Source organism: Pinus tabuliformis, chromosome 1_1 (assembly GCF_031772625.1).
Source record: "Pinus tabuliformis cultivar Carrire ecotype Pingquan chromosome 1_1, CPIR1, whole genome shotgun sequence".
Classification (NCBI taxonomy): domain Eukaryota; kingdom Viridiplantae; phylum Streptophyta; class Pinopsida; order Pinales; family Pinaceae; genus Pinus; species Pinus tabuliformis.
In genome coordinates, this window is record NC_142297.1 from 564,350,677 (window position 1) to 564,376,455 (window position 25,779).

General features: G+C 40.1%; 1 protein-coding gene across 7 annotated transcripts; it reads right to left on the minus strand.

Annotated features, from left to right (window-relative positions):
* Window positions 1–561: 561 nt before the first annotated feature.
* On the minus strand, window positions 562–22,198 carry LOC149214400 (disease resistance protein TAO1-like). 7 transcript variants are annotated; one of them, XR_016250918.1, is made up of 8 exons: window positions 21,308–22,198; window positions 20,094–21,210; window positions 19,583–19,951; window positions 17,856–19,469; window positions 2,133–2,392; window positions 1,893–1,991; window positions 1,333–1,629; window positions 562–1,157 (listed from the first exon to the last, which is right to left on the minus strand). XR_016250918.1 is itself a non-coding variant. In XM_089392297.1 (5 exons), the coding sequence occupies exons 1-4, from the start codon at window positions 21,985–21,987 to the stop codon at window positions 17,880–17,882; spliced, it is 3,756 nt and encodes a 1,251-aa protein (XP_089248423.1). In that variant the 5' UTR covers window positions 21,988–22,198; the 3' UTR covers window positions 14,556–14,710; window positions 17,856–17,879. The 7 variants fall into 7 exon arrangements, 1 of the variants encoding a protein (XP_089248423.1); XR_016250919.1 differs by having other exon boundaries at window positions 1,333–1,409; window positions 1,556–1,991; XR_016250920.1 differs by lacking the exon at window positions 1,893–1,991 and having other exon boundaries at window positions 1,333–1,409.
* Window positions 22,199–25,779: the final 3,581 nt, after the last annotated feature.

Here is a 25,779-nt window from a genome sequence, read left to right on the forward strand (position 1 = left end):
ATGTGAACCTGACTAATGGCCTCCCACAGAGAAGTATTGAAGAAAGTAGTAGTGAGTCTAACTTGACGAAAACTCGTAGCCCCAGGAACAGGGCCTCCAAAGAAGGTTTTGGGACCTACATGAGACCTAGATTAGAAATCCTGCGCCTAGGTATGAGGCTGGCCTCAATGATTAGCTATTGTACCTTCTTCCTGCAGAGTGAGATGCCCATTGACATCTCTCACTCGTTTCCAATGGTCAACAAGGTGATAGTTAAGGGAAATTAGCTGCGCTACTAGTATCATAGGGAAAGGGGTTGGCTGGATGAACTGTGGATCCCCCATTAAGAATTACAAATACAAAAAACAAAGTCTTATGTCTATAACATTTTACCCTAAAGCTGAAGCTGAACTGTTTTTTTTCAGCATGAAAAAAAGCTATATTTTTATTTTAATTTCATATTGAGAAAATTTGTACAGCAAAAAGATTGTATGGAGATCACATGCTATAGCTGTATTTTGAAAATCAAGCCAATAACGACGGGAAGATCAAAATATGCCAAGACTACAGATCTACATCAGATTGGACATAAAGTTCCGCATCAATATAGGCAAAATATGAGGCTGCTATCAGACAAGAAGGCAGGATATTGAAAACAGTCATCCAAAAAGGAAAATCTAATGTAATGTCTCCCCAATTGTAATAGTATTTCATAAGCAATATACCATTCATCTATTCACATGCCATTCAAATGAGAATTGAATAATGTCTGCTATTTTTTCCAATTATGCACTATCAGCCTCCATGTTTGCATGTGTCCATCAAACTTCTGATAAATGAGTTATGCATCGCTTTATGCTGCAAAGAGAGGCATGCATGTACCTGGGAATAATGTAGGCAATAACTAATTAAGTCAGTAAAGTTCTAAAATTCTGGTAACTGATGGCGAGACTCATTGTTCTGCTTGTCATCAAGCCAAACATTATTGTTCATAATAGACCAATTCATTTTATCGGATTGAGACTGTTGCTGAGATAAATGTTCTTGTTAAAAAAATTCATGCACTTCATCTGTGCTTGTAGATTTTTGGATCCTGGCTGTTTTGTAGGAAAAAAATTACCTTGTGGAACAAGTATATGAAGTTGAGTTGATGACAGTTTTGGTTCTGAATTTTCACCCTGTTGAACAGAATATAATGCCACACCAACATGAAAAATTTAAAATCAAAGGAAGATTGAAAGTCAACTTTAGAATCGTTTAATATGATTGATCGTTAAAACAAACACAGAATAAAAATATAATCCACATCAAAATTATCATGTTGTTTAATTAGGGTTAGATCACAACACTTACTCCTTGTATATAAATATTAACAGAACTGGCATGAATCGCTTTTTCCTTTCTCCAATCTGTCCTTGTAGAGTTTTGGCCTGAAAGTGACATGGAGAAGATCAAAACCATAAAACATATACTTATGGTTAATTCATAATAAGATGGGCATACATGACATGCACAAGAACATTGGGCATTCTCATTAGACAATGCCCAAAAGTAGATTTCAAAGAAAAACAAATACCATGGCAGAGGTTTCTGGTGAGATTTTCTTTCTCATGTAGACCTCTCCCAAAAGGTGGTTATCCCCATACTTTCCTTTCGATTTGTACATTAGAACAATGACTCTTGTAATTAGTAGTAAGCAGTTTACAATTAGGGAACATATTATTTTTGGCAAATTACAAAATCTCAAATGCATAGATTGACCAAGTTAGAGAAGCAAGTCCAACAGTTAGAACAAGAAGATCATCTTAGATGTCTTGCTTCTCTAACTGTTAGGCTTACTGTTATCAGAATATGACAGATTTATAGTTATATGTGTGATAAATTGCACCCTAATTTATCTCCCAACTACATACCACAAAAGTAGGCTAGCACATCTAGATAAACAATCCTTTGCGTAGCCCTGTCTATGTCATACACGAAGATACTACCCTTCATAACATAGGTTGTGCCATCTTCAAAAGAGTTAAGATACATTTGTCACCCTGAATTTCAAATGTCTATTTTCTAGACACTAAGCAAAATCAAGCAGTGAGGAATATATTTGAAAAAATGTTTATGAAATTGCATATAAATGCAATTCTTTTTTCTGGTACCTTCCATGGCTATGAAAATGTGCTTCTTCTGCATTGTGAAGCACACCACCCAAGGATTCGATGCCAAAACCATCCAAAAAATCAAGTGAAGTAGAAGAGGAATTTGTCAACAAGAAGAGCCTATAAATTAGAAATGTCTTCTAAATTTCTCAAGTCAGAAATAGCCCTAATTGTAAATGTGCTTCTTCTGTATTGTGAAGCACAACACCCAAGGAGTCAATGCCAGATCCATCCAAAAAATCAAGTGAAGGAGGAGGAATCTGTCAACAAGAAGAGCCTATAAATTAGAAATGTCTTCTAAATGCTTCAAGTCAGAAATAGCCCTAATTGTATACACTGTTGAGTTATAGATATCAATTTTCTAATATATGATTGACATGCTTCAAGGTCCAGCCAGGAAAAGAGACTGAAAACAGGAGAAAAGCAGATAACATATTTCACAATTTAGAACTGAGAATAAATTGAACAGAGAGGAAAAGCATAAAATATAAAGGCTTGTGGAATCCCAACGTAGGGAGACCCGAATTTCTTCCTTAAATGACTCGGAAATATTCGAGTCAAGAACCACAAATGCATCTTCCTTCTCATAGATTTTGTGTGTATTCCAATAAACAATATCATTTTTCTCCCCAAACTCTGGTTCAATGGGTCGTTTGCCAGTTATGAGCTCCAGCAAAACCATAGCAAAACTATAAACATCACTTTTTTCTGTGATCTTCAAGGAGTATGCATGTTCTGCCAGAAAAATAGATAAACAAGGTACAATTCAGGGTTCATCCATTTGCAAAAGATATTAATAAAATTAATATCTCAATAATGTTAAATATCAAGGACTGTAAAACTTGTTACAAAAACACACTACTTAAAAGCAGAGAACCTTGTGTGGGAAACATGAAGGAAAAAAATGGAACTCATAGGTTGGGAAAAAGAGAGGGTAAACTTACCAGGAGCAATGTAACCATGAGTTCCTACAAAAATTGTTGAATCCCCTCCTCTGTTACAAGCTTGAAGAACTTTTGCAACAACAAAATCAGCAATCTTGGCCTCATAAAATTGATCCAACGAGATATTGGTAGACTTGACATCTCTATGAATAATTGCAGGGGAGCAATCATGGTGAAAATAAGATAATCCATGAGTTTTCCCTAATGCAATCTTGTGTCGTGTTGGCCAATCCAAATTATTATTGCTATGCAAAGCTTCAATTAGGTTCTGATTAGGCATGTATTCATAGACCAACACATTAGAATGCCTGTTGGACATATAACAATAAAGATTCACTATGTTTCTCTGGAAAATGGTTCCCAAAGTTTCATCTTCTGCCTTGGCCAAACGATGGTCATACTCTCTCAGTAAACGGTGCCCACTTCGTTATTCTTCTTCTTATGTCTGTCCATACTGATACCATCTATATCCATTTTGGATGTCGTCCAGAGGTGCTTCACTATCAATGTTTCATTGTTGGGTAGGACAACGTGATAAACCTTGTTGGATGCCCTGCTTCCAATTGCTTTGTCATTCAGTAATAAAACCATGGAAATATCTTCTGCATTGAAGCTCAAGTTATGAAAAGCTGTGATTTTCCATGATGAGTTTTCCTTTTTCTCCAGCCTATCTGCTTGGTGACGAACATACATTTGGAAAAATACAAGTTCAACGACAATATTAATATTGCTGCACATGCAATGAAACCAAATACTAATTTCATTCTCTGGGATTCCTTCTGAGAGTGAGAAGAAACCGAGAAAACTCCAATTGTTTCATCCCTACTGAAATTTTAGCTCAAAGCCCCGGATTTCCGGAAAGCTTCTCCTGCTTTTGCTGCTGATAAGTGAGTTGGGAACAAGATCGCTTAAGTGATTGTTGGAGAAATCAATAGAGCTCAGGGTCAATGCACTGAGACTGCTGGGAATCGATCTAAAAAGCTCATTATTTGAAAGATTCAAAGAATTCAAAACTTCAATAGATCCCAAAGTGTCTGGAATTCCTCCATTTAGTCAGTTTCTCGCAAGATTTATATTGGTTAGAGATTTTTTGGAATCGATTTCGTCTGGAATGGATCCCTCGAACATATTCTCTTGCAAATATAAAGAATTCAACTAACTCCAACTCCCCATTTCCTTGGGCAATTGACCCGTAAACTTATTGTTATATCCTTCAATCTTAACCGATTGTCATGCAAAGCCAATCTCTGGCACCAAGTTGCCAGAGACTTGGTTGTTGTGATCGCTAACTGCGATAAGTTCTTTGCATTTCTGATCTCGGGACTGATTTCGCCGACAAAATTGTTGAAGCTCAGATCAACAATACTGACATTAGGCAGACACTAAATTCCCGCAGGCACCCTTCCACTGAGACTGTTGTTATTGAATCTGAAGCATATCAAGCTTTGTCAGGCTCCATACGAGAGAGGCAATCCTCCATTGAAATGGTTTTCAAGAACAAGAAAGTATTGTAGGTTTCCACCTCTGTAGATGTCTTTAGGCAGAGAGCCACTGAGCCGATTTTGTGATGCGTCCAGCATGTTGAATTTGGACAGGCTGTCGTGCGTATGCGGTAATTGGACTGTAAGATCATTCTCATAGATCGACAAGCCTTCCAGAAGCGGTAATTCCCCAATGCTCTTGGGATTTTGGCCTGAAATATTATTGTTCTGGAGCTCTTGTCGAATGTTGCCAGTAAGATTGTTGCTGGACAATCCTCACCACTTCGTGTGCCAAGCCAACAGCTTGCAGAGAGGGCATTAGATTTTTCCACTAACGATCGATAAAGAACTAGATTTGGGGCATCTCTATTTTTTGTTGCCCATGCCCAGGCTATACATGGCCTCACTCGCATTGAAGGCCAATTTCTTCATGAAAGTTGCAATCAGACATAATTTCGGTGCTAGAATACCCCCTGTTTGAAGATCTCACGCATCCACCTAGATTTGGGGCATCTCTATTTTTTGTTGCCCATGCCCAAGGCCTCACTCGCATTGAAGGCCAATTCCTTCATGAAAGTTGCAACCAGACAGAACTATGGCGCTAGAATACTCCCCCGTTTGAAGACCTCGTGATGCAGGAGCATCCAGCTCCGAGGAGACAGAAGGCGGTTGACTGTCTCGTAGAGAGAGCAAGAACAAGTCAAAGATTACATGCACAAGTCAAAGATTACATGCATAGCTGGACAGGTTATTAGACTTGTCGTTGTTTTTGATTTTCTTTATTATTTGTTTCATTTTCCCAGAAGGTCGTTAGAGACCATAGAATTACAATTGTGAGTTGTTTTAGTTTAGGAGATAATCAATAGTTAATTAACATTTTTGTAAAAAGAAACTGGTTGGCAGTTGTACAAGTTCTGGTTGGACAGTTCAACCGAAAAAGGAAGCAGTTATGCTTACCAGGTGTTAAAAACAGAGAAACAAAATAGTGAAAGGAGAGAACCTCTGGCACAAGAAAACGCACAGTGAAATAAATCCTCTAGAATACAAACAATCAAATATTTGCTTTGCCAACAAATGATCCACTGTTTATTATTCTATACGCATTCATATTTCTTTCTGTATGTTTTAAAACGCATTTGAAACGACAAGCTACCAAGCTGTAACAGGACACGAGAAGACCAAAAGGTGTTACTACAAACAACCATACCCAGCAAACATAAGTGAAGAACCATTCAACCGTCGCAAAAGGCGTTGCTACAAACAGCGATACCCAGCAAACAAAAGTGAAGAACCATTCGACTGTCGTCGACAACAACCAGGTACCGAGAATGCAACATTTTGTTTCATTCCATTCAATGTTACTTGGGAGCGGGAGCAGGAGCGGGGAGCGGGAGCGAAAACGGGAGCGGGAGCGACCATTTTCAGAAGCTCCCGGTTTGGGAGCGAATCCCGGAGCGATTTTTTAAAAATATATATATTTTTATATTTTTTAATTTTTGATACATATATGTCAACAAAAACATGTAGAATGATGAATTAGATATAAAAAACATAAAAAAGCATAGATTGAACCATATAACAACAATCATCTAGAAGTTATAATCTTCATCAACCACGTCCGCAAGTTAGTAACATAGTAACATACAACATATTGAGTCTCATGATTCATCAATCTTAAAGTTTCAAGCTTTCAAAATTCAATATATAACATTTACCATCATTGATCACCAAAGTTGTACTTGTAAGCTAAGTGTAACCATTACAACAAATAATATCTAACATGAAATGAAATGTTATAAAATGAAATGAAATGAAACAACTTTCAACTTTCATGAAGCATCATATTCATAATTCATTACTAATGAGTTATAATTGCCAACTTCAAACTTAAATTGTCATATATTGTTTAAAAAAATATCATAATAAATATGAAAGAGTCAATAGTTATAAAAGCTACTAGAAACTAGAAAAGAGAAGTAAATCTATTATCTATTTCTTATGCTTGGGCCTCTTGCCACCACGAGAAATGTCTAATTTTTTAGTCTTGTTGCAAAATCAGGATCTTTGTCATTAATATCACCCTCCAAGCATTAATATCCAGAGGTATCTTTGTCATTACCTTTGTATCTGTATAGGGATCTTTGTCATTAATAGCACCCTCTAAGCATTAACATAAGATAGAAAAAGCATAGCATGTCAAGTCAAGATTTTGTTTGAGTGATGCGTACATTTTTAGAAGGGTCATGATAGAGGAGTTCGACAACCAATGTCACTAACATCAAGGTACATAGAGGGATTGGTACTCTTGATTAAATATGAGTTCCATACCCTAATACATGACAAAATTCAATGGAAACATTGCAATCCCCCAATCCTGAAATCCTGAAAAACTGATAAGTCTGCTGGATTTTGAATGAAATCTAAAATTCTACTTTCTCCATATGAAATCCAATGAGGACGAAACCACTCTCAAACATCCTGAGTCATTTCATGGTAATGTTAAAAATTTAAGTAAAAGGATGAAAATGAAAATTAAAGAAAATGTCACTTTTACTTTAAGAATTTAACATTACCATGAATAGCATATCAATACTAGGGCCTAGACTTGATCATTAAGTTGCCCCACTCAAAAACTATTTGTTTCTTTCAAAAAAAATTGCATTTCGAACATTACTACAAAAAAAAAAATGCAAAAAAAGGCAAAACGCTCCCGAAAACGCTCCCGAAAAGGCAGGGAGCGAAATTTTTTTTAGGGAGCGCGCTCCCGAAATCGCTCCCTTTTCGGGAGCGATTTCGGGAGCGCGCTCCCGACCCGCTCCCGAGTCGCTCCCGCCCGGAGCGCGGATCGGGAGCGGGAGCGAGGGGGGGGGGGGCGCTCCCCCGCAACACTGATTCCATTTATAAGTTAATGTAATTACAGAACGCAAGGGAGGGAAAATAGTTTAATGTGATTCACCACATAACCATCGTTTGTTACAAACAAAGCATATTACAAAACTTTCTGTGCGGATAGCACTCGCCCAAAAAAACAACTCTTTCAAAACGTAGCCCTTTAAATTATTACAACAGCGCAGGGCTATACGAGCCACATAACGCAGAAAGAAGCACGGCCAACTACGACTCAAATGTTGCAACCATAACAGAACAGGAACCAAGACATCCGAACCCTCCATAACCTAACAACTAAACTAAGGTCGGAAAGACCCTACCCGTTTTACGAGACTGGTTGGGTTCGAACTAAAGACTGAAGATTGAAGAGTGAGCAAACCCTCGGCGGCCAGCCACCATAGCAACCTGCAAGTGAAAGAGGATAAGGGTTAGTGCAGAGCACGGGAAATGAAAGACGAGATAACACAACGGACGAAAGAAGCCACGAAAGTCATAATACTTACCAGTAGTTGACAAGGCGACTCAGCGGAACTGAACCAAACAAACCAAGCCTGAGACAAGGAGCGGAACCGTAAGAAACTGTAACAGAAGTGGAGGCAAAGTAAAGCATAGAACCGTTGTTTACCTTTGGAGGCGAGGACGAATGCACCGAACCGGAAGCGCCGAAGTTGTGGATACCCTGTCACAGTTACAAACAACTAATTATCAGAGCCGAGAAACAACCCATGTGACAGAAATCGCCCACAAAAACAACCAACCTACCATCACACAGAGCAGGGAACCAGCAGGGCTAACGCGTGCATAGAAAGTTCATGCACAGAGCAGAGAAAGCCCGAAGGCACCGGCAAACCACAACGGAGCAGAGCTCAGAGACGAGCACAGTAAACCACCAGTACCACAACGGAGCAGCATTCAGAAATCGAGCACAGTGAACCTCCAGCAAAAACCACCACGGAGCAGAGCTCAGGGCCGAACACGGTGAACCACCAACAAACCCAACGGAGCAGAGCTCGGAGTCGAGCACGGTGAGGTAACAAAGTGACACAAAAACGAGGAATAGGGTTTAACAAAAGGCGGGAGCGGATAGACCGGAAAAACCGACAGGTGGCGACCCTCAACCGGAGAGGAGGGACAGCAATCAAAACCCACAGATTGCAACCGAGTCAAAACATACGGAGGATTGATATCATTACACATGGACACGACAGCTAACCTAACCCAAGTTTGATCACCGAAGGGTCGAGAGGGCCTGTAATTATTGACGTGATTCCAGCTACACACGTCAAGTTCCACACGTTTGTAAACGTTGGGGGCTGGGCCATCAAAAGTGGTATCAGAGCAGGTTTTCGAGTAAGAGCAAATGGAGGTTGGCAGAAGAGGAAGAGGAAGAGGAAGAGGAAGAGTGGTCCGAAGAATAGCAGAAGAGGGACTCCGTGAGGAGATTCGCGTTTTGCGTGAAAGATTGGCAGTAGTAGAAGCTGGGGGAAGGAGAGACCCAGCGGATGATAGTGATGAAGATGTGGCAGAACCAGAAGATGAGTTTGAAGGGGTGACACCGGAATTCCGGTTACTAAAGTCAGTTTTGCTGTCCAGTCATAAGCCAAAGCATGAGCTACCCACTTATGACGGAAGTTTGTCTGTGGATGTGTTACTGGATTGGTTGAGTGAAGTAAATAAATATTTTGAGTTTGAGGAAACCAGTGAGGACAAACAAGTGAAGTTCGCCGCCACAAAGCTGAAAGGACATGCGTCCTTGTGGTGGGACAGCATTCAGGCGGAAAGGAAAAGGCTACACAAACAGCCTATAAAGAAGTGGGCCAGGATGGAGGCAAAACTGAAGGAGAAGTTTCTGCCAAAAGACTATCAGATCATGTTGTATAGACAAGTGCAGAACTTGAAACAAAGAGGGATGACTGTTAAGGAATTTACAGAAGAATTCTATAAGTTGAATCTGCGAGCAGGGTATGTGGAAGATACCCCAGAAAAGACAGCCAGATACGTGAATGGGTTGAGGGGGGAAATACTGGATGAAATCGGTATCCTCTCACCCAGAACTTTGGATGAAGCTTACCAGTTTGCACTAAAGGCGGAGGAGAAAATTAACAGAAAACAAAATGCCAGGAGAGGAGGCGGAACTGGCAGAGGGAAAGGTAAGGTTTTTGGCAGAGGTAGAGGTACAGGTTCAAGTGAGGAAGGCAGTAGTTCTAAGTCTGCTGGCACAGCAGAGAAGGACAATAGCACTAGAGGAGGACGACCGGCTCAGCGAGGGCGAGGAAATGGTTGGGGCAGGGGAACTGTCCAGTGCTATCGTTGCCACAAGTTGGGACACAAGTCGTATGACTGTCCTGAAGGTGAACCGGTAGGTGGGAGAGGAGCTTATGTTGCTCAGACAGAGGATGCTGAGGCAGCACCTCAGGAAGTGGAGAACGCACCAGAGACGGGTGAAGCTTTGGTGTTGAATAAGGTGTTGTTAAAACCAGCAAAAGAAATTGCAGAACCTGACCAGCGAAAGGCTTTATTCCGAACTGTTTGCAAGTCACAAGGTAAGTGTTGCAAGCTGATCATTGACAGTGGAAGTACCGACAATTTAGTCGCTGTAGAGATGGTGGAGAAACTGGGATTGAAAAAGTTGAAGCACCCCACTCCCTACAAAGTGTCATGGCTGCAGAAAGGACATCAACTGTTAGTTGATGAGCAGTGTGAGGTGGAGTTTCAGATAGGCAGGTATAAGGATAAAATCATCTGCGATGTTATGCCAATGGATGTCTGTCATATACTGCTAGGACGACCCTGACAGTTTGACAAAAGCGCAGTTCATGACGGAAAAACTAATTGTTATAAGTTTGTCAAAGACGGGATCAAGCACACGCTTGTACCCATCAAAGAGGAAAGTGCAGCTGAAACCAGCAGGGTAAAAGCATTGTTGATGGGCGGAAAAGAATTTATAAAACAGATTGAGGACAGTGATGTAAATTTCGCTGTCATAAGAAGACCAAAGGCAATGATATTGCATACACAGATTTCAGATTTGCCCGAGGAAATCCAAAAGATGTTGCAGGAATTTGGAGACATCGTGGTGGATGACCTTCCGGATGAACTACCACCCAGGAGAGGTATTAGTCACTGTATTGACTTTATACCAGGGGCAAGTCTGCCAAATAAAGCAGCTTATCGTATGAGCCCTAAGGACCATGAAGAAATCAGGAAACAGGTCCAAGAGTTGTTGGACAAAGGATTGATAAGAGAGAGCATGAGGCCCTGTGTAGTACCAACCGTTTTGACTCCAAAGAAAGGAGGAGAATGGCGAATGTGCACGGATTCCAGAGCCATTAACAAAATTACTGTTAGGTACAGGTTTCCCTTACCGAGAATGGACGATATGATGGACTGTTTGAGTGGGGCGGCTTATTTCTCGAAGATTGACTTGAAGAGTGGATATCACCAGATCCGAATTCGGGAAGGAGATGAGTGGAAAACTGCTTTCAAGACGAATGAAGGCCTATATGAGTGGCTGGTGATGCCATTTGGGTTGAGCAATGCTCCCAGTACGTTCATGCGCCTGATGAATGAGGTGCTGAAAGAATTCATTGGGAAGTTCGTAATAGTTTACCTGGATGACATTCTGATTTTTAGTAAGACTAGGGAAGAACATTTCAAGCATGTTCGAAGTGTGTTGAGGAAGCTGCAGCAAAACAAGCTGCTGATCAATCTGAAAAAGTGTACTTTTTTTCAGCGGGAGTTAGTGTACCTGGGTTTCGTAATTGCAGAAAATGAACTGAAGATGGACCCAGAAAAGGTGGCAGCTATAGTCAGCTGGCCTTCTCCAAGAAGTTTATTTGAAGTCCGAAGTTTCCACGGACTAGCAAGTTTTTACAGGAAATTCATCAGGAATTTCAGTGAGATCTGCGCACCTATGCTGGATACGATCAAGAAGGCAAATCAGCCTTTTCACTGGACTGAAGCAGCGGAAAGTGGTTTTCAGATTTTGAAAAGGAAGATTACCGAAAGGCCGATATTGAGGCTGCCTGACTTCAACAAACTCTTTCAAGTTCGTTGTGATGCCAGTGGTACAGCCATTGGGGCAGTACTTAGTCAGGAGGACAGACCAGTCGCATATTTCAGTGAAAAGCTGAACGAGAGTAGACAGAAATACTCAACCTATGACAAAGAGTTCTACGCAATTATACAAGCGTTAAAGCATTGGAGGCATTATCTGTTAGGTAATGAGTTTGTTTTATTTACGGATAACTCTGCGTTACAGTACATTATGCAGCAACATAAATTGAACCATAAGCATGCAGCATGGGTTGAGTACCTGCAGAATTTCACATTTGTACTAAAACATATTAGTGGGCAAGCGAACAAGGTGGCAGATGTGCTGAGTAGGAGGACCCTACTCTTACAAGAAAGTATGATGCAGGTTTTGGGCTTTGAGCACCTGAGGGAACTGTATCAAACAGATGCAGATTTTAAGGAGGCCTATGAGGCTTGCCAAAACCCTCTGTTGAGGAACAATAGCCTGTGGTTGGACTACAATTTACAAGAAGGGTTGCTGTTTAAAGGAGGACAGTTATGTATTCCCAACTGCTCTATGCGAGAGAACATTATTCAGGAGAAACACAGTGGGGGTCTGGCTGGACACTTTGGACATTTCTATTTTTGGCCAAAATTGCAACGGGATGTACAAAGGTACGTGAGTAGGTGCAAGGTTTGTCAACTGGCAAAGGGTCACAGTCAAAATACAGGTCTTTATTTACCATTACCCATTCCGAGCCGACCATGGGACTCCGTCAGCTTGGATTTTGTTCTGGGCTTGCCTAAGACACAGCGGGGTTTCGATTCAGTGATGGTTGTGGTAGATCGATTCTCAAAGATGGCGCACTTTGTACGTTGCAAGAAGACCAGTGATGCTACTTATGTAGCCCACTTGTTTTTCACTGAGATCGTTCGACTACATGGACTTCCAAGGTCCATCATCTCCGACAGGGATGTAAAGTTCACCGGTCATTTTTGGCGAACCCTGTGGAAGAAGTTGAACACCCAGTTACAGTTCAGCTCCGCTTATCACCCGCAGACTGATGGCCAAACTGAAGTGGTAAACAAGAGTTTGGGAAATTTGCTCCGGAGTTTAATAGGCGAGAATTCACGGACGTGGGACCGTGTACTAGCTCAGGCGGAATTCGCATATAACGATTCACCTAATCGCAGCACCGGTTATAGTCCTTTCCAGATTTTGTACGGCATGCATCCACGCGGAGTGCATGAATTACGAGATTTGGGGAAGCTCGAAAAACGAAGTGCTGATGGGGAAGATTTCGCCCAAGCAATGAGCAACTTACATGAGCAGGTAAAGCTGAAATTACAGGACAACAGTCAAAAGTATAAACAGCGAGCTGATTCAAAGCGTCGGGAAGTTCAGTTCAACGTTGGAGATGAAGTCCTTGCGTATTTACGTAAGGAGCGGTTTCCAAAACGGGAGTACAGCAAGTTAAAATTTAAAAAGATCGGTCCCTGTAAAATCATTCGCAAATTTTCTGCAAATGCCTATGAGCTACAGTTGCCACCAGGGATCGGTATTTCTCCCATTTTTAACATGGCAGATCTGTTCCCTTATGTCGCTGATTCGAAAGACAATACAGCAGCAAAGCCACCGTGGGACACCAGTTGTGAGGAAAGTTCATGGATGAGACAGATGCCAACGGCACAACCCCTTGAGATCGACAGGATTATTGACACACAGGTAGCTAGGCGCACGCGCAGGAAAGAATATCTGCGATACTTGATCAAGTGGAAGGACCGTCCGATAGAGGACAGTTCGTGGCTCAATGCAACGCAGATACAAAAAGCAGGCTATTCTGTCGAGGACCTCATGGAACGGAGCCATGACTTTTTGCCACCCCGGGAGCCTGATGCAGGAGCATCCAGCTCCGAGGAGACAGAAGGCGGTTGACTGTCTCGTAGAGAGAGCAAGAACAAGTCAAAGATTACATGCATAGCTGGACAAGTTATTAGACTTGTCGTTGTTTTTTATTTTCTTTATTATTTATTTCATTTTCCCAGAAGGTCGTTAGAGACCATAGAATTACAATTGTGAGTTGTTTTAGTTTAGGAGATAATCAACAGTTAATTAACATTTTTGTAAAAAGAAACTGGTTGGCAGTTGTACAAGTTCTGGTTGGACAGTTCAACCGAAAATGGAAGCAGTTATGCTTACCAGGTGTTAAAAACAGAGAAAAAAAATAGTGAAAGGAGAGAACCTCCGGCACAAGAAACGCACAGTAAAATAAATCCTCTGTAATACAAACAATCAAATATTTGCTTTGCCAACAAATGATCCACTGTTTATTATTCTATACGCATTCATATTTCTTTCTGTATGTTTTAAAACGCATTTGAAACGACAAGCTACCAAGCTGTAACAGGACACGAGAAGACCAAAAGGTGTTACTACAGATAGTCATTCCCAGCAAACAAAAGTGAAGAACCATTCAACTGTCGCAAAAGGTGTTGCTACAAACAGCCATACCCAGCAAACAAAAGTGAAGAACCATTCAACTGTCACCGACAACAACCAGGTACCGAGAATACAACATTTTGTTTCATTCCATTTATAAGTTAATGTAAATACAGAACGCAAGGGAGGGAAAATAGTTTAATAACCATCGTTTGTTACAAACAAAGCATATTACAAAACTTCCTGAGCGAATAGCACTCGCCCAGAAACAAACTCTTTCAAAACGTAGCCATTTAAATTATTACAACAGAGCAGGGCTATACGAGCCACAGAACGCAGGAAGAAGCACGGCCAACTACGACTCAAATGTTGCAACCATAACAGAACAGGAACCAAGACATCCGAACCCTCCATAACCTAACAACTAAACTAAGGTCGGAAAGACCCTACCCGTTTTACGAAGACTGGTTGGGTTCGAACTGAAGACCGAAGGTTGAGAGTGAGCAAAACCCTCGGCGGCCAGCCACCATAGCAACCTGCAAGTGAAAGTGGATGAGGGTTAGTGCAGAACACGGGAAATGAAAAACGAGATAACACAACGAATGAAAGAAGCCACGAAAGTCATAATACTTACCAGTAGTTGACAAGGCGACTCAGCGGAACCGAACCCAACAAACCAAGCCTGAGACAAGGAGCGGAACCGTAAGAAACTGTAACAGGAGTGGAGGCAGAGTAAAGCATAGAACCGTTGTTTACCTTTGGAGGCGAGGACGAACGCACCGAACCGGAAGCGCCGAAGTTGTGGATACCCTGTCACAGTTACAAACAACTAATTATCAGAGCCGAGAAACAACCCATGTGACAGAAATCGCCCACAAAAACAACCAACCTACCATCACACAGAGCAGAGAACCAGCAGGGCTAACGCGTGCATAGAAAGTTCATGCACAGAGCAGAGAAAGCCCGAAGGCACCGGAAAAACCGACAGATGGCGACCCTCAACCGAAGAGGAGGGACAGCAATCAAAACCCACAGATTGCAACCGAGTCAAAACATACGGAGGATTGATATCATTACAAATGGACACGACAGCTAACCTAACCCAAGTTTGATCACCGAAGGGTCGAGAGGGCCTGTAATTATTGACGTGAATCCAGCTATACACGTCAAGTTCCACACGTTTGTAAACGTTGGGGGCTGGGCCATCACCTCGCGCGTCCCCTCTCGTCAAAAATGACCAAAGGATGTCTTCTTATTGGAGGAGGGTAAACAAACTAGTGGGGAGTAGGAGCAGGAGTTGAAATGACCAAAGGATGTCTTCTTATTGGAGGAGGGTAAACAAACTAGTGGGGAGTAGGAGCAGGAGTTGGCGGTGTCGAAGCTGAATTTGGAGGATAATCCAGAGTTGTCAATGGCGATTACGTAGTTGAGATTTGATACATGCGAATATTGGTCCAGAAAGAAATTACGGGACTCGATCGTGGGACGAAGTAGCGCACCACGACGAAAAATAGGGTGAAGGCGTTGCTCACGGTGCACGTGTGTGAAGAGGCGGCACATGTCAAATTCGCATTATTAAAGATATAATTCTAATTTTAAATAAACAAAAAATATTCACGTAAAAACAAGATAAAAAAACTCATATCACAAGATATTGAAAATAAAAAGAGTCTGTAATTCCTAATATAATTGGATATATAAAAAATCGGTGAACTAAAGGAAAATATGTTAGTCCTGCCAAAATACTAGCTATAATAGAGTATACACGAGACCCATTTATTTTGGATAACATGCAAAAAGATCACACAAAACATAAGTTGAAAATAACCAAAATGACAAAATATTTATTATGCACAGAAATAAGGTAACAATAATTATAATCTTGAACACTCTAGGATAGCAAATGAGTTGAAATAAAATTCAAAGAAAAATAAGAACTAATTACACACCATCAAGAATTTCGTAATGGTTAACACATGTTGTAATTATGATGATGATAATTATATATTCCACAATATGGCACACTATATATTCTACCACCATTGGGGTGCTTTACAACACACGGTGTTTTACAATTCAGTATATGGAAAAATGTTGGGGTGGAAGATTAAATATTATAATTATTATTAGCTAAATTTAAAAAATAATAAAAATAACAAGTTAATTTAATTTAATTTGTTATATTGTAATTCTTTTAACAATAAAAATTATAAGTAATTTTCCAAAAAAAAATTATAATTTACTTATCATATTAAAATAGATTTAAATAATAATAATTCATAGTTATAATAATGATATTTCAAAATTTATGTTTGTATTGAGCAATTCAATTAGCAAGCCCCATGAAAATGAAGTTCAAAATTTTTCAACTTATGTACAAAGACATTCGAGGTTCAAATCCTTTCAACTTACTAGTGTAAATAAAGTGTTATGTATGAAAGACATTCCACGTTCAAACCCTCTCAACTTAAAGTATTATGAATGTGTTATGTATGAAGACATTCCACGTTCAAATCCTCTCAACTTAAAGTGTTATGTATGAAGACATTCCACGTTCAAATCCTCTCAACTTAAAGTGTTATGTATGAAGACATTCCATGTTTAAATCCTCTCAACTTACGGTTGTCTATAGAAGCAATTATGTTGCAATTATGTTTAAATCCTCTCAACTTAAAGTGTTATGTATGAAGATATTCCACGTTCAAATCCTCTCAACTTACGTGAATACAACAAACCCTAAAAACAAAAAATAGATATCAATTTAATGAACCCAACTCAAAGAATGAAACAACTGTCTACATAAACAACCATGTGTCACAACAAACCCTGAAAAAACAAAAAATAGATATCAATTTAATGAGCCTAACTCAAAGAAAGAAGCAACTATGCCTACAAAAGCAACTATGTGTCACGTGAATACAACAAACTCTAAAAAAACAAAAAATAGATATCAATTTAATGAACCCAACTCAAAGAAAGAAACAACTATGTGTGATGCAAGTACCACCAACTCCTTAAAAAATAGAAAATAAATATCAATTTAATGAAAACAACTCAAAGAAACATCCTGGAAAGTCTTGGTTACCGGGTGCAAGCCCAGGAAGTGATGATTGACGCTATGTAATTCATTTCACTAGTTTCAATCCCACTTCTTCACCCGTGTGAGCATCACCCAATGGAATAAGTGCTAAATGGACTATTCAAAAATCATGAAAAATTAGTTACTTATGACTACCTCTCATAGAAATGGTCATAGATGAGTGACTTACTTCAGGCAATTGAATCTCAAAACGATATCTAATATAATCCAATAGGAAAACCCCCAATACTAAATTTTACTTCCATTTACTTATTTATTATTAAATAACTTTTACATGTATATATATATATACTAGATTTGGTTCTAATTCAATATAGCAAAACAATGACATAAGTCTAACCAACTCTTCTTTATTTTTTCAACTTACACTTCTATAAGCCTAAAGGATAAAAAAGAATTAACAAAGTTGGATAAAAAAGAATTAACGAGAAATCCAAAATTCAAATTTCCTATTATAAAAAAACAAAACTCAAAAAGAGTAACAAACTACCCACTCCTTTGAAATACCAAAAAAAAAATTAATAATAAGTTACTATAATAAATATTATATAGCTTCACAACAATATCTCATATTTGGACTTCAAAATTATATTTAAAAGATTTAAGCCTGAAATTGTTGCTTACTATATGCCTTTCCCTTCCGCAGATTAACATAACCGAAAAAATCATTCCACAAATCGATAAGCAGCATAACTATCCACAGCATTAACAAAAAGCCAAACCATGACAAGGTGAATAAACCTAGCGTTCGCTTGACTCCCGGAATCAACAGAAAATGCGAAGATCGAGATACGGAAAACTAAAGCCGTATAATTATTATTGAAAAAATATTTAAATAAGGAAAGACATGCCCACCTCCAAGGTGCTCCCGCTTCAAAGTTACCCAGCCTTCATAATGCCGATAACCCTTTTGATTTCAGGATTTGCTGCCTCAGCCAACACCCGTATTCTATTCATATTCTCACATTCAGATATCCAGAACGTCTGCAATGATATCAATGTTTCCAGACCTGGCAGCTCCTCAACTGAATAACACCCTTTCAAGTACAGATCTTTAAGCTTTGCAAGGCCTGGAAGCCCCGTTACTTTTTTCAATGCACTACAATTAGACAACCGCAGACTCTTTAGTGACGTCGGCAAAGCTCCAACCTCCACAAGATTCTTACAATTTGTGAGATCGAGCCGTTCAAGGGCTGGGCAAACACCTTCACCAAATGATATTTCACTTATTCTCGCCCTCTTCAGATATAATTCTCTAAGTCGAAGCATGCACTTGTCAACACAAAGATCCGACAATCTGCAGCGTTGAACCTTTTCCACACTGGCAAATGGCATTACTACACTAAGCGGACAATCAAATAAAAACAAATATTCAAGATTGTTCAGCTCTGCCAGACCTGGCAGCTCCTTTATTGTTTTGCACTTTCCCATGTTCAGACGTTTAAGCTTTGCAAGGCCACGGAGCGCCGTTATTTTCTTTAATGCACAACAGCCACTCAAGTCTAGTGATGTAAGCGTTGTCGGCAATGCTCCAACCTCCACTAGATCAGCACAATCACTGAGATTGAGATATTTAAGGACTGGACAGACACCTTCACCAAATGATATTTCAGTGATTCTCGTCCTGGATAGGTCTAAGTGAATGAGTCTAAACATGCTGTTGTCGATAGAAGAGTCCAACAATCTGAGGCCTCCTTGGACATTTTGCACACTGCCAAATGGCACTTCACGAATCGGGGAAGAAAGTATTGACAAGTGTGTCAGCTGTTTCAACTCGCCAACCCAGTCGGGAAAATATTTCAATTTTCCCAAGCAGATTGACAATCTCTTTAAGTTCGTGAGATTACCAAATGAATGCGGCAAGGTTTCCAACGAAGGGCCATATAGAGACAGAATTTCCAAATTTCTCAGGTTTCCAATGCCACTAGGCAATTCTTTTAACTCTGTACCTTCCAAAAATAGTTCTTCCAGGGATAGCTGATGTGTGACTTGGGGAGGCAGTACTTCAATTCTGGGACACCCGGAAAAGTTCAACGTTTCAAGCGTGCTAATATTCCCAAGTGTTTCGCCGGAGAGGGTCAGGTTGGAGCAGTTGGTCAAATCGAGATGTTTGAGTCGAATTAGGTTCCTGAAGGAGTCTGGCAGCACCCTCAACTTCACACACCACGTCAGTTTAACATGTTGGAGCTTTGTTAAATTTCCAAAGGAAGGTGGCAGCATTTGCAAATCCTTGCACGAAGACAAGTCAATATGTTGGAGATTTGTGAAGTTCCCCAAAGAGTCTGGCAACGACTTCATACCTGCTGTGAGTCTCAAGTGTTTCAATGAGCGGAGATGAAAGAACTCTTCCGGCAATGTTCCTTTGAAGTTGTGCAGTTCAATCTCTTCTAAGTATCTCAACTGCCCTATGGACTTGGGTAACTGGAAAAGGTCAACGTGAATATTCAACTCCCTCAACTCGAGTGGTGCCTGCATTACACGATGACAATTTTAATATGCTTATTTAGAAACTATACCACTATTTCCTAGGACCGGATATTTCATAAAATGTTTAAAAACACACGCACAGACTATAGATGTACCTCACTTTCAGTGTTCCACAAAGTTCCCAAGGTCGGGCTCGGTTCTGGCGGGTCGCAGTGCCGCCGGAGCAAGGTTCCCAGTTCTAAGACTTCTAAGACTCTTAGATTCGTTAATTGAATCATCGAAGATAGAGAGGACTCCGAATCCTTTATTGAAATCCACGACGCGAGGGGGTCGTCATATATCTCACAGCGAAGCCATAAAAGTTCTGTATCTGTGTGTCTCATAACCTTGAATAAACTTTCAAGGCAATTATCTGGAGCTCTCAGTAGTTGCAACCTGCTCATATCAACGATACGATTGGTAAACTCCGCATGACTTTGAAAGGATCCCCCGGATTTATGTTGAACCATGCTAATTCCTCGCACCTAAATTGTTACAGGAAAGTGGTTGGAAACAAGATAAATCACAACTTAGGAAAGTGGTTGGAAACAAGATAAATCACAACTTAGAAGACAATTCTCTAAGCGTAAATTTGAGAACACAATCTAGACAGCTTCGAACACTCACCGTGGATTGAGTAGGCACATTACGAAAAGGGTTGCCATTTGAGCGCCAAATACGACGTGGACATCCAGGAGGTTCTTTCTCCGCCAAATCTCTGCCCAGATCTCGGAGGTGATCATGCATTCTTATACAGTTGTCACTGTCCAGTGTTACAAGACACTTGCTTTCTAGAGTCCTAAGACCGAGCCATCCTTCCCAGTCAGATCCGTTCCATACTCTTATGGCTGTATCCTTTTTTATTCCTATAAAAAAACAGGCAATATCTAAGAATATCTCTTTCTCATCTTCCTCGAGACTGTCGTAGCTAATTCTAAGCCTATTTTTTATATCAGCCGGAAGTACATTGCGCAGTTTACGCAATTGGGCTTCCCAATACTCTTGGTCAGGCCTTCCCCTGTAAAGTAGTGCCCCAATTACTATGAGAGACAAGGGCAATCCCTGGCACGCATTTAAAAACTCTTCAACCAAATCTTCATACCCCGCAGCAGGATAAGGCTGGTGGAAGGCATAGGAGCAAAAGAGCTGTTCAGAATGTTCAAGATTCAGGCCTGTCATCTTGTAGATGGATGATTCTTCTAACCCTCCAGATATTCTAAGAATGTCCTTATTGCGAGATGTAAGCAAAATTAAACTACCAGAAGGAAGGGCGTCCTTCACTGGTGAAAACAATGCATCTAATTGCTCCACATCATCCACGTCATCCAATATTATGAGAGCTTGAGAACTGGAGAGATGTTTGAACATTGGTATACCTTCATCAATGCTATGTATCGACCGATCCGATCCAGTCAAATCCTTGTAAAGCTTACTCTGCCAGGATGGTAAGAGGTGCCTAGCTGCAGCGTCTCTGACGTCAGGCAAAAAAGAGGACCGCTCGTAATCTGATCCCTTCGTGTTGAAAAATAATTTTGCCAGGGTGGTTTTCCCCACACCACCAGGACCCACTATCCCCACAAGGTTGGGTCCGCCTCTGTTGTGCTGCTGCTCCGATAACAGCGTTGTTTCGAATTCTAGCAGCTTTTCATCCAATCCAGTTGGATGCTTGGCCACATGCAATGGTATTTTTCTAACCTTTTTCTGCACCTGTCGGGCTACCTGGTAGACGAGCTCGCCTTCATCACTGGTTATTGGCAAAAGAATCAGCACAGCATAACTATTTAAAGATTTGTTTATCAATACAGTTAAGCTAATACAAAGAAGGAGAGAATAGTACTAACCCATTACAGGCGTCCAGCTCAAAACCGCTTATATGTGAAACTTCATACAGTGCTTTTCTCCAACCTGCGAGTTTTTCCTGGGTATATCTTCCTTTTTTTTCAAGATTTAGAAGGGCTTCCGCATACACTCTATCTCTTCCTATCCACCGGAGAAATCTTAGGGCTTGAGCATACACTCTAACCCTTCCCGTCGACCGCAGAAACCTCAGGGCTTGAGTATACAGTCTATCTCTGCCCATCTGGCGGATAATTGCCAGGCCTTGAGCATACACTCCATCGGTGTCTTTGGGCTTCGCCGTCCATCGTAAATCAGAGGGTTTAACTTTGTAAAATACCGGAATAACAGTTGCACCCGACTCCAACATCAAGACCAGCTCGTCCAGACACCATCTTGATTCGGCGTATCCAGGGGAAAATATAGCCACGTGGACGGAAGCGGTTGCGATAGCTCCTTCTATTTGAGGGTCTATCTTTTCTCCGCGCTGCAATTCCGGCTGGTCCAGAAATACTTGCAGTCCATAGGAAAGAAGACGGTGGTACAGATGGCTTGCGAAAGTCTTTTTAACATCTGTCCCGCGATGATTTAAAAAAACATCGTACCTGTAATTGCTATGCGCAGATGCAGAGGTCGAGGCTGAGGCCGAGGCCGAGGCCCAGGCAGGAGCTGGTGTGAGAGCCATGGTTGAGCAAACGCTGGCGCGGATAAACAGGTAAAATATATTTCTCTCTCGCTGATAGGCTCTTTGTCTCGCCTGTTTTAAAGCGCTCCAACAGTCGAAAGCTGTAACGAAGTCGGTAATTGGGTGCTCATAATTTGCAAGGAATGTGCAGTGAATGGTAAAGCCAGAGATGTATCGACGGGTTTCCAACTTAGTCTGGAACTTAATGCATCTCCGACCCCACCTTGGTCGGCCACTTGCAAAAGGGTAGTTTTATTCCTTGTCGTTTACAGGAGGTTCTGCAATTGAGTGGACGCATCGTCTCTACCTTGGCGCATCGGCCACTTGCAAAAGCGTTCTTTGCTTTTTCACGGTCTAACCAAAGTCTGCAGGTCGGTGCGTTTCTACTACCCGGGATGTTATGGGAGGGGCAGTGGTGAGTCATTTAATACATGCGTCGAATGGTTATTGGTCAGCCGTCCTTTCCACGCTATTGGAATAGACACCTTGCATTCATATTTGCGGGTATTATACGGTTATTGCTCATTCACAATCATGTTCGTCACAGAAACTTAAGTACCGTTCATCATAAAACTTAAACCCCTTGTGAAAAGGGTTTAAACGTTTTCCTAAGGTTTACGTTAAGAAGGATCAAAATGTAATTTAAAATCGTTGAATTAACTATTTGAATTTTTTCCAAATTCTTCAAAGCGTTTTAGAATTCCGGCTTAAACATAGAAGTATGCAAATTTTCTTATATTTGATGTGATGTTTTTAGCGTGGACATATCTGAGATAGCATAGGAGTGTTTTTATCATCTCATGATTTGATTTGTTTGTTTTTTTGAAAGTAAATTTGGAATTGTTAAAAGTTAATTTTTCAGGTTAAATTATATAAGATTAGCACAATCACATTAATAAATGTGATTGATAAGTGTTTATAAATGTATATCAATTACATTTATAAATACATATTAATATTTATATACATTTGTATGAATTTCCATATATAATATTGTTCATCTATATCTATGGAGTATACATTATCGTGGATATTAGTATATTAATGTATTTAAATGTAAATTAGTATATTAATATATTTTTTCAGAGCGAAAAAAGCATGATTATATTATATAAGGCATATAATGAAAACAGATAGTACATCATAAGACTTTTGGACGCTGGAGTAATCTGAGTCAAAAAATATCTAGATGAGATGGGAAGTATAATCCCAGCAAAAAAAGATATGCTGACCATCAAGATAGATAGCCTTTTGAGCTGTCACAAAGCTTGCAGATAAAAACCCTTTACATAGCTCATGAAGGAGAAATAAGGAAGAAAAGATCTTCTGAGATATAACAGCACTGTTCAAAAATACTTCGACCATTCATAAACCGAAAAATTTAGAAGGGAGGAGAGAAGCAAAAAGAACAAAATAACAGTGCATACCTGGGATCAGCAAAAAAAGAAATTAAGTACTAGGGATGGAAAACTCCTGGATGGAGAAAATTTGCCCGTCAGATATTACCTTCATGTTCCAGATACCTGTTTCTGATAGAAGACCTTCCTTTGATAGGATGTCTGTTTGCTGGTTCTGGGATCTGTAAATGTGTTTGATGGAGCATCCTTCCACCCTCCTCCAAAGGAACATGATTCTATCCATCCAACCTGCAAGGTGAGGATTACTGATATGGTTATTTTCCAGTACATAATCAACCATGATTTTGGAATCTCTGAACATTGTAGCGGATTGTATATTAAAGAAAAGGCAAAAAGCTAGAAGACCCGCAAGAGCCATCACCTCAACTTTGCAATTTGAACCCTTTCCCCGATTCCAAGAAATGAGATACTGTAAATTTTCATCCATGATGATGTGAACTCCACAGCCACAAGAGTTATGTTGAGCAGCTCCATCAAAATACGCTCTTGGAAGCATTGTGTGATCATGTGCTTGCTCTTTTCGATTAGACTTTTTTCGCTTGTATGGCTTTGCCGGTAAGGTGTCATAGAGGGATACAATACTTTGTAGGATTGCCATGAAAGGCTCTTTCCTATCCTTGAAGATTATATTGTTCCTCCATCTCCACGTACACCAGAGGACGATAATAATTATTGGCCTCCAGGAATCTTTCTGCCCGCTCCACCAAAAGAATGCTTCTTGTGTAGAAGCATGAGAAATATGAGGGAAACCATATAAATCTGCCAGTGCATGCCATAATTGTTGACTTTTCTGGCAGTGTAAGAACATGTGACAGTTGCTTTCCTCAGTGGATTTGCACATTAAACAAAAACCCAACCCATGCCAACTCCTCTTTTTCAAATTTTCCCATGACAGGTTTTTGTTGTGGAAGACCAACCATGAGAAGTATATTGTTTTGGAAGGACATCTAGATTTCCAAAAAATTGATGGAAAAATTGGGCTGGTAAGAGTTGTCTTTAATCCAATCAAGTTTGAGTAAATTTTCTTTACACCTACCAGGGCAAAACCTTTTGTATCTTTCCAGATAAGAACATCATTTTCCAAAGAGCGATATATACCATAGCTCCTCAAACAGTCTCTGATTTCCTTCCATTGCCTTACCAATGAATCAGACATCCCCATATTGTCAGCGTCTTTCCAAAGAGGGAAAGGGCCCTGCCATACTGCTATAAGTTTATCCCAAGTGAAAAAACCTTTCCTATGGAAGAAATTTAGGAGCATTTCAGGGGAAATGATGTCCTCTCGACCGCTCAAGAAAGGATCCATTCCAATGAGAATCTTGCTCCCAGTCTAGAAGCTCCATACCATAGTATATTAATATATTTAAATTTACATAATTGTGCATTAATGTACTTTAGTGTATAGTTATGTACCCAAAAAATTATAAATCGAATGGATAATATAAACCCAAGGGATTAATAAACCCAAGGGAATAACATTAATACAAGGAATTAATACTAAAACCTTGAGGTTTACAATCCCTTGGGTTTTTACTATTAATCCCTTTGGTTTATAATATCAATTCCTTGGGTTTAACACTAAAACCCCAAGGTATTATAAACCCATGAGATAATAAATCCAAGTGACAAGCCGAAAAATTCATTTATATCTACCATTGATAAATATATAATAATAGAAATAATATTAAAAAAAACTATTACAATAAAAATATTATTATTATCATTATAATTAATAATAATGATAATAATAAATCTCATTAATTATTACTAATTATTATTTAGTATTAAATGTAATTTATTATTATTTAATTCTAAATTATGTAATATAAAAAATTATTTAATAATAATATTTATTTGATAATAGAAATAATTAAAAAAAGCCTTTCGGTATTTGATAATAGCAGTAATATTAATAAATAACAATAATATTAATAACAATAATTATTTTAAAATGATTATAATAATCTTCCATTATCGAGAGAGGACGACGGAGGGAGGAGGAGCTCTGAGGCGGCGACCATGGCGATCCTGAAACCCTAGACTGGGACCAGCAACTCTGAACACTGACGCGCTTGCAGACCCGGGATTCAACACTTGGGGCCCTCCTGGGATCAGGTGATGGGGCCACTGCCCTTGGGCAGGGCCAACTGACAGGTTTTGCGCTCGGGGTTCGCGGCGACGGTCGCGGTGTGAACTCCTGTCAACTGGGGCTCCTCGCATTTGTCTTTGTTTTATCTTGGGTGGTCTCCATTACGGTTAACAGCCTACCCGTAACGCTCACCATCACCCGCCTTCAGTTTCTTGCGCTAACGCCGGGTTCGAACACGGGCCCTCTCATGCATCATCCGACTGACTCGATGAATGAAGAGGAACT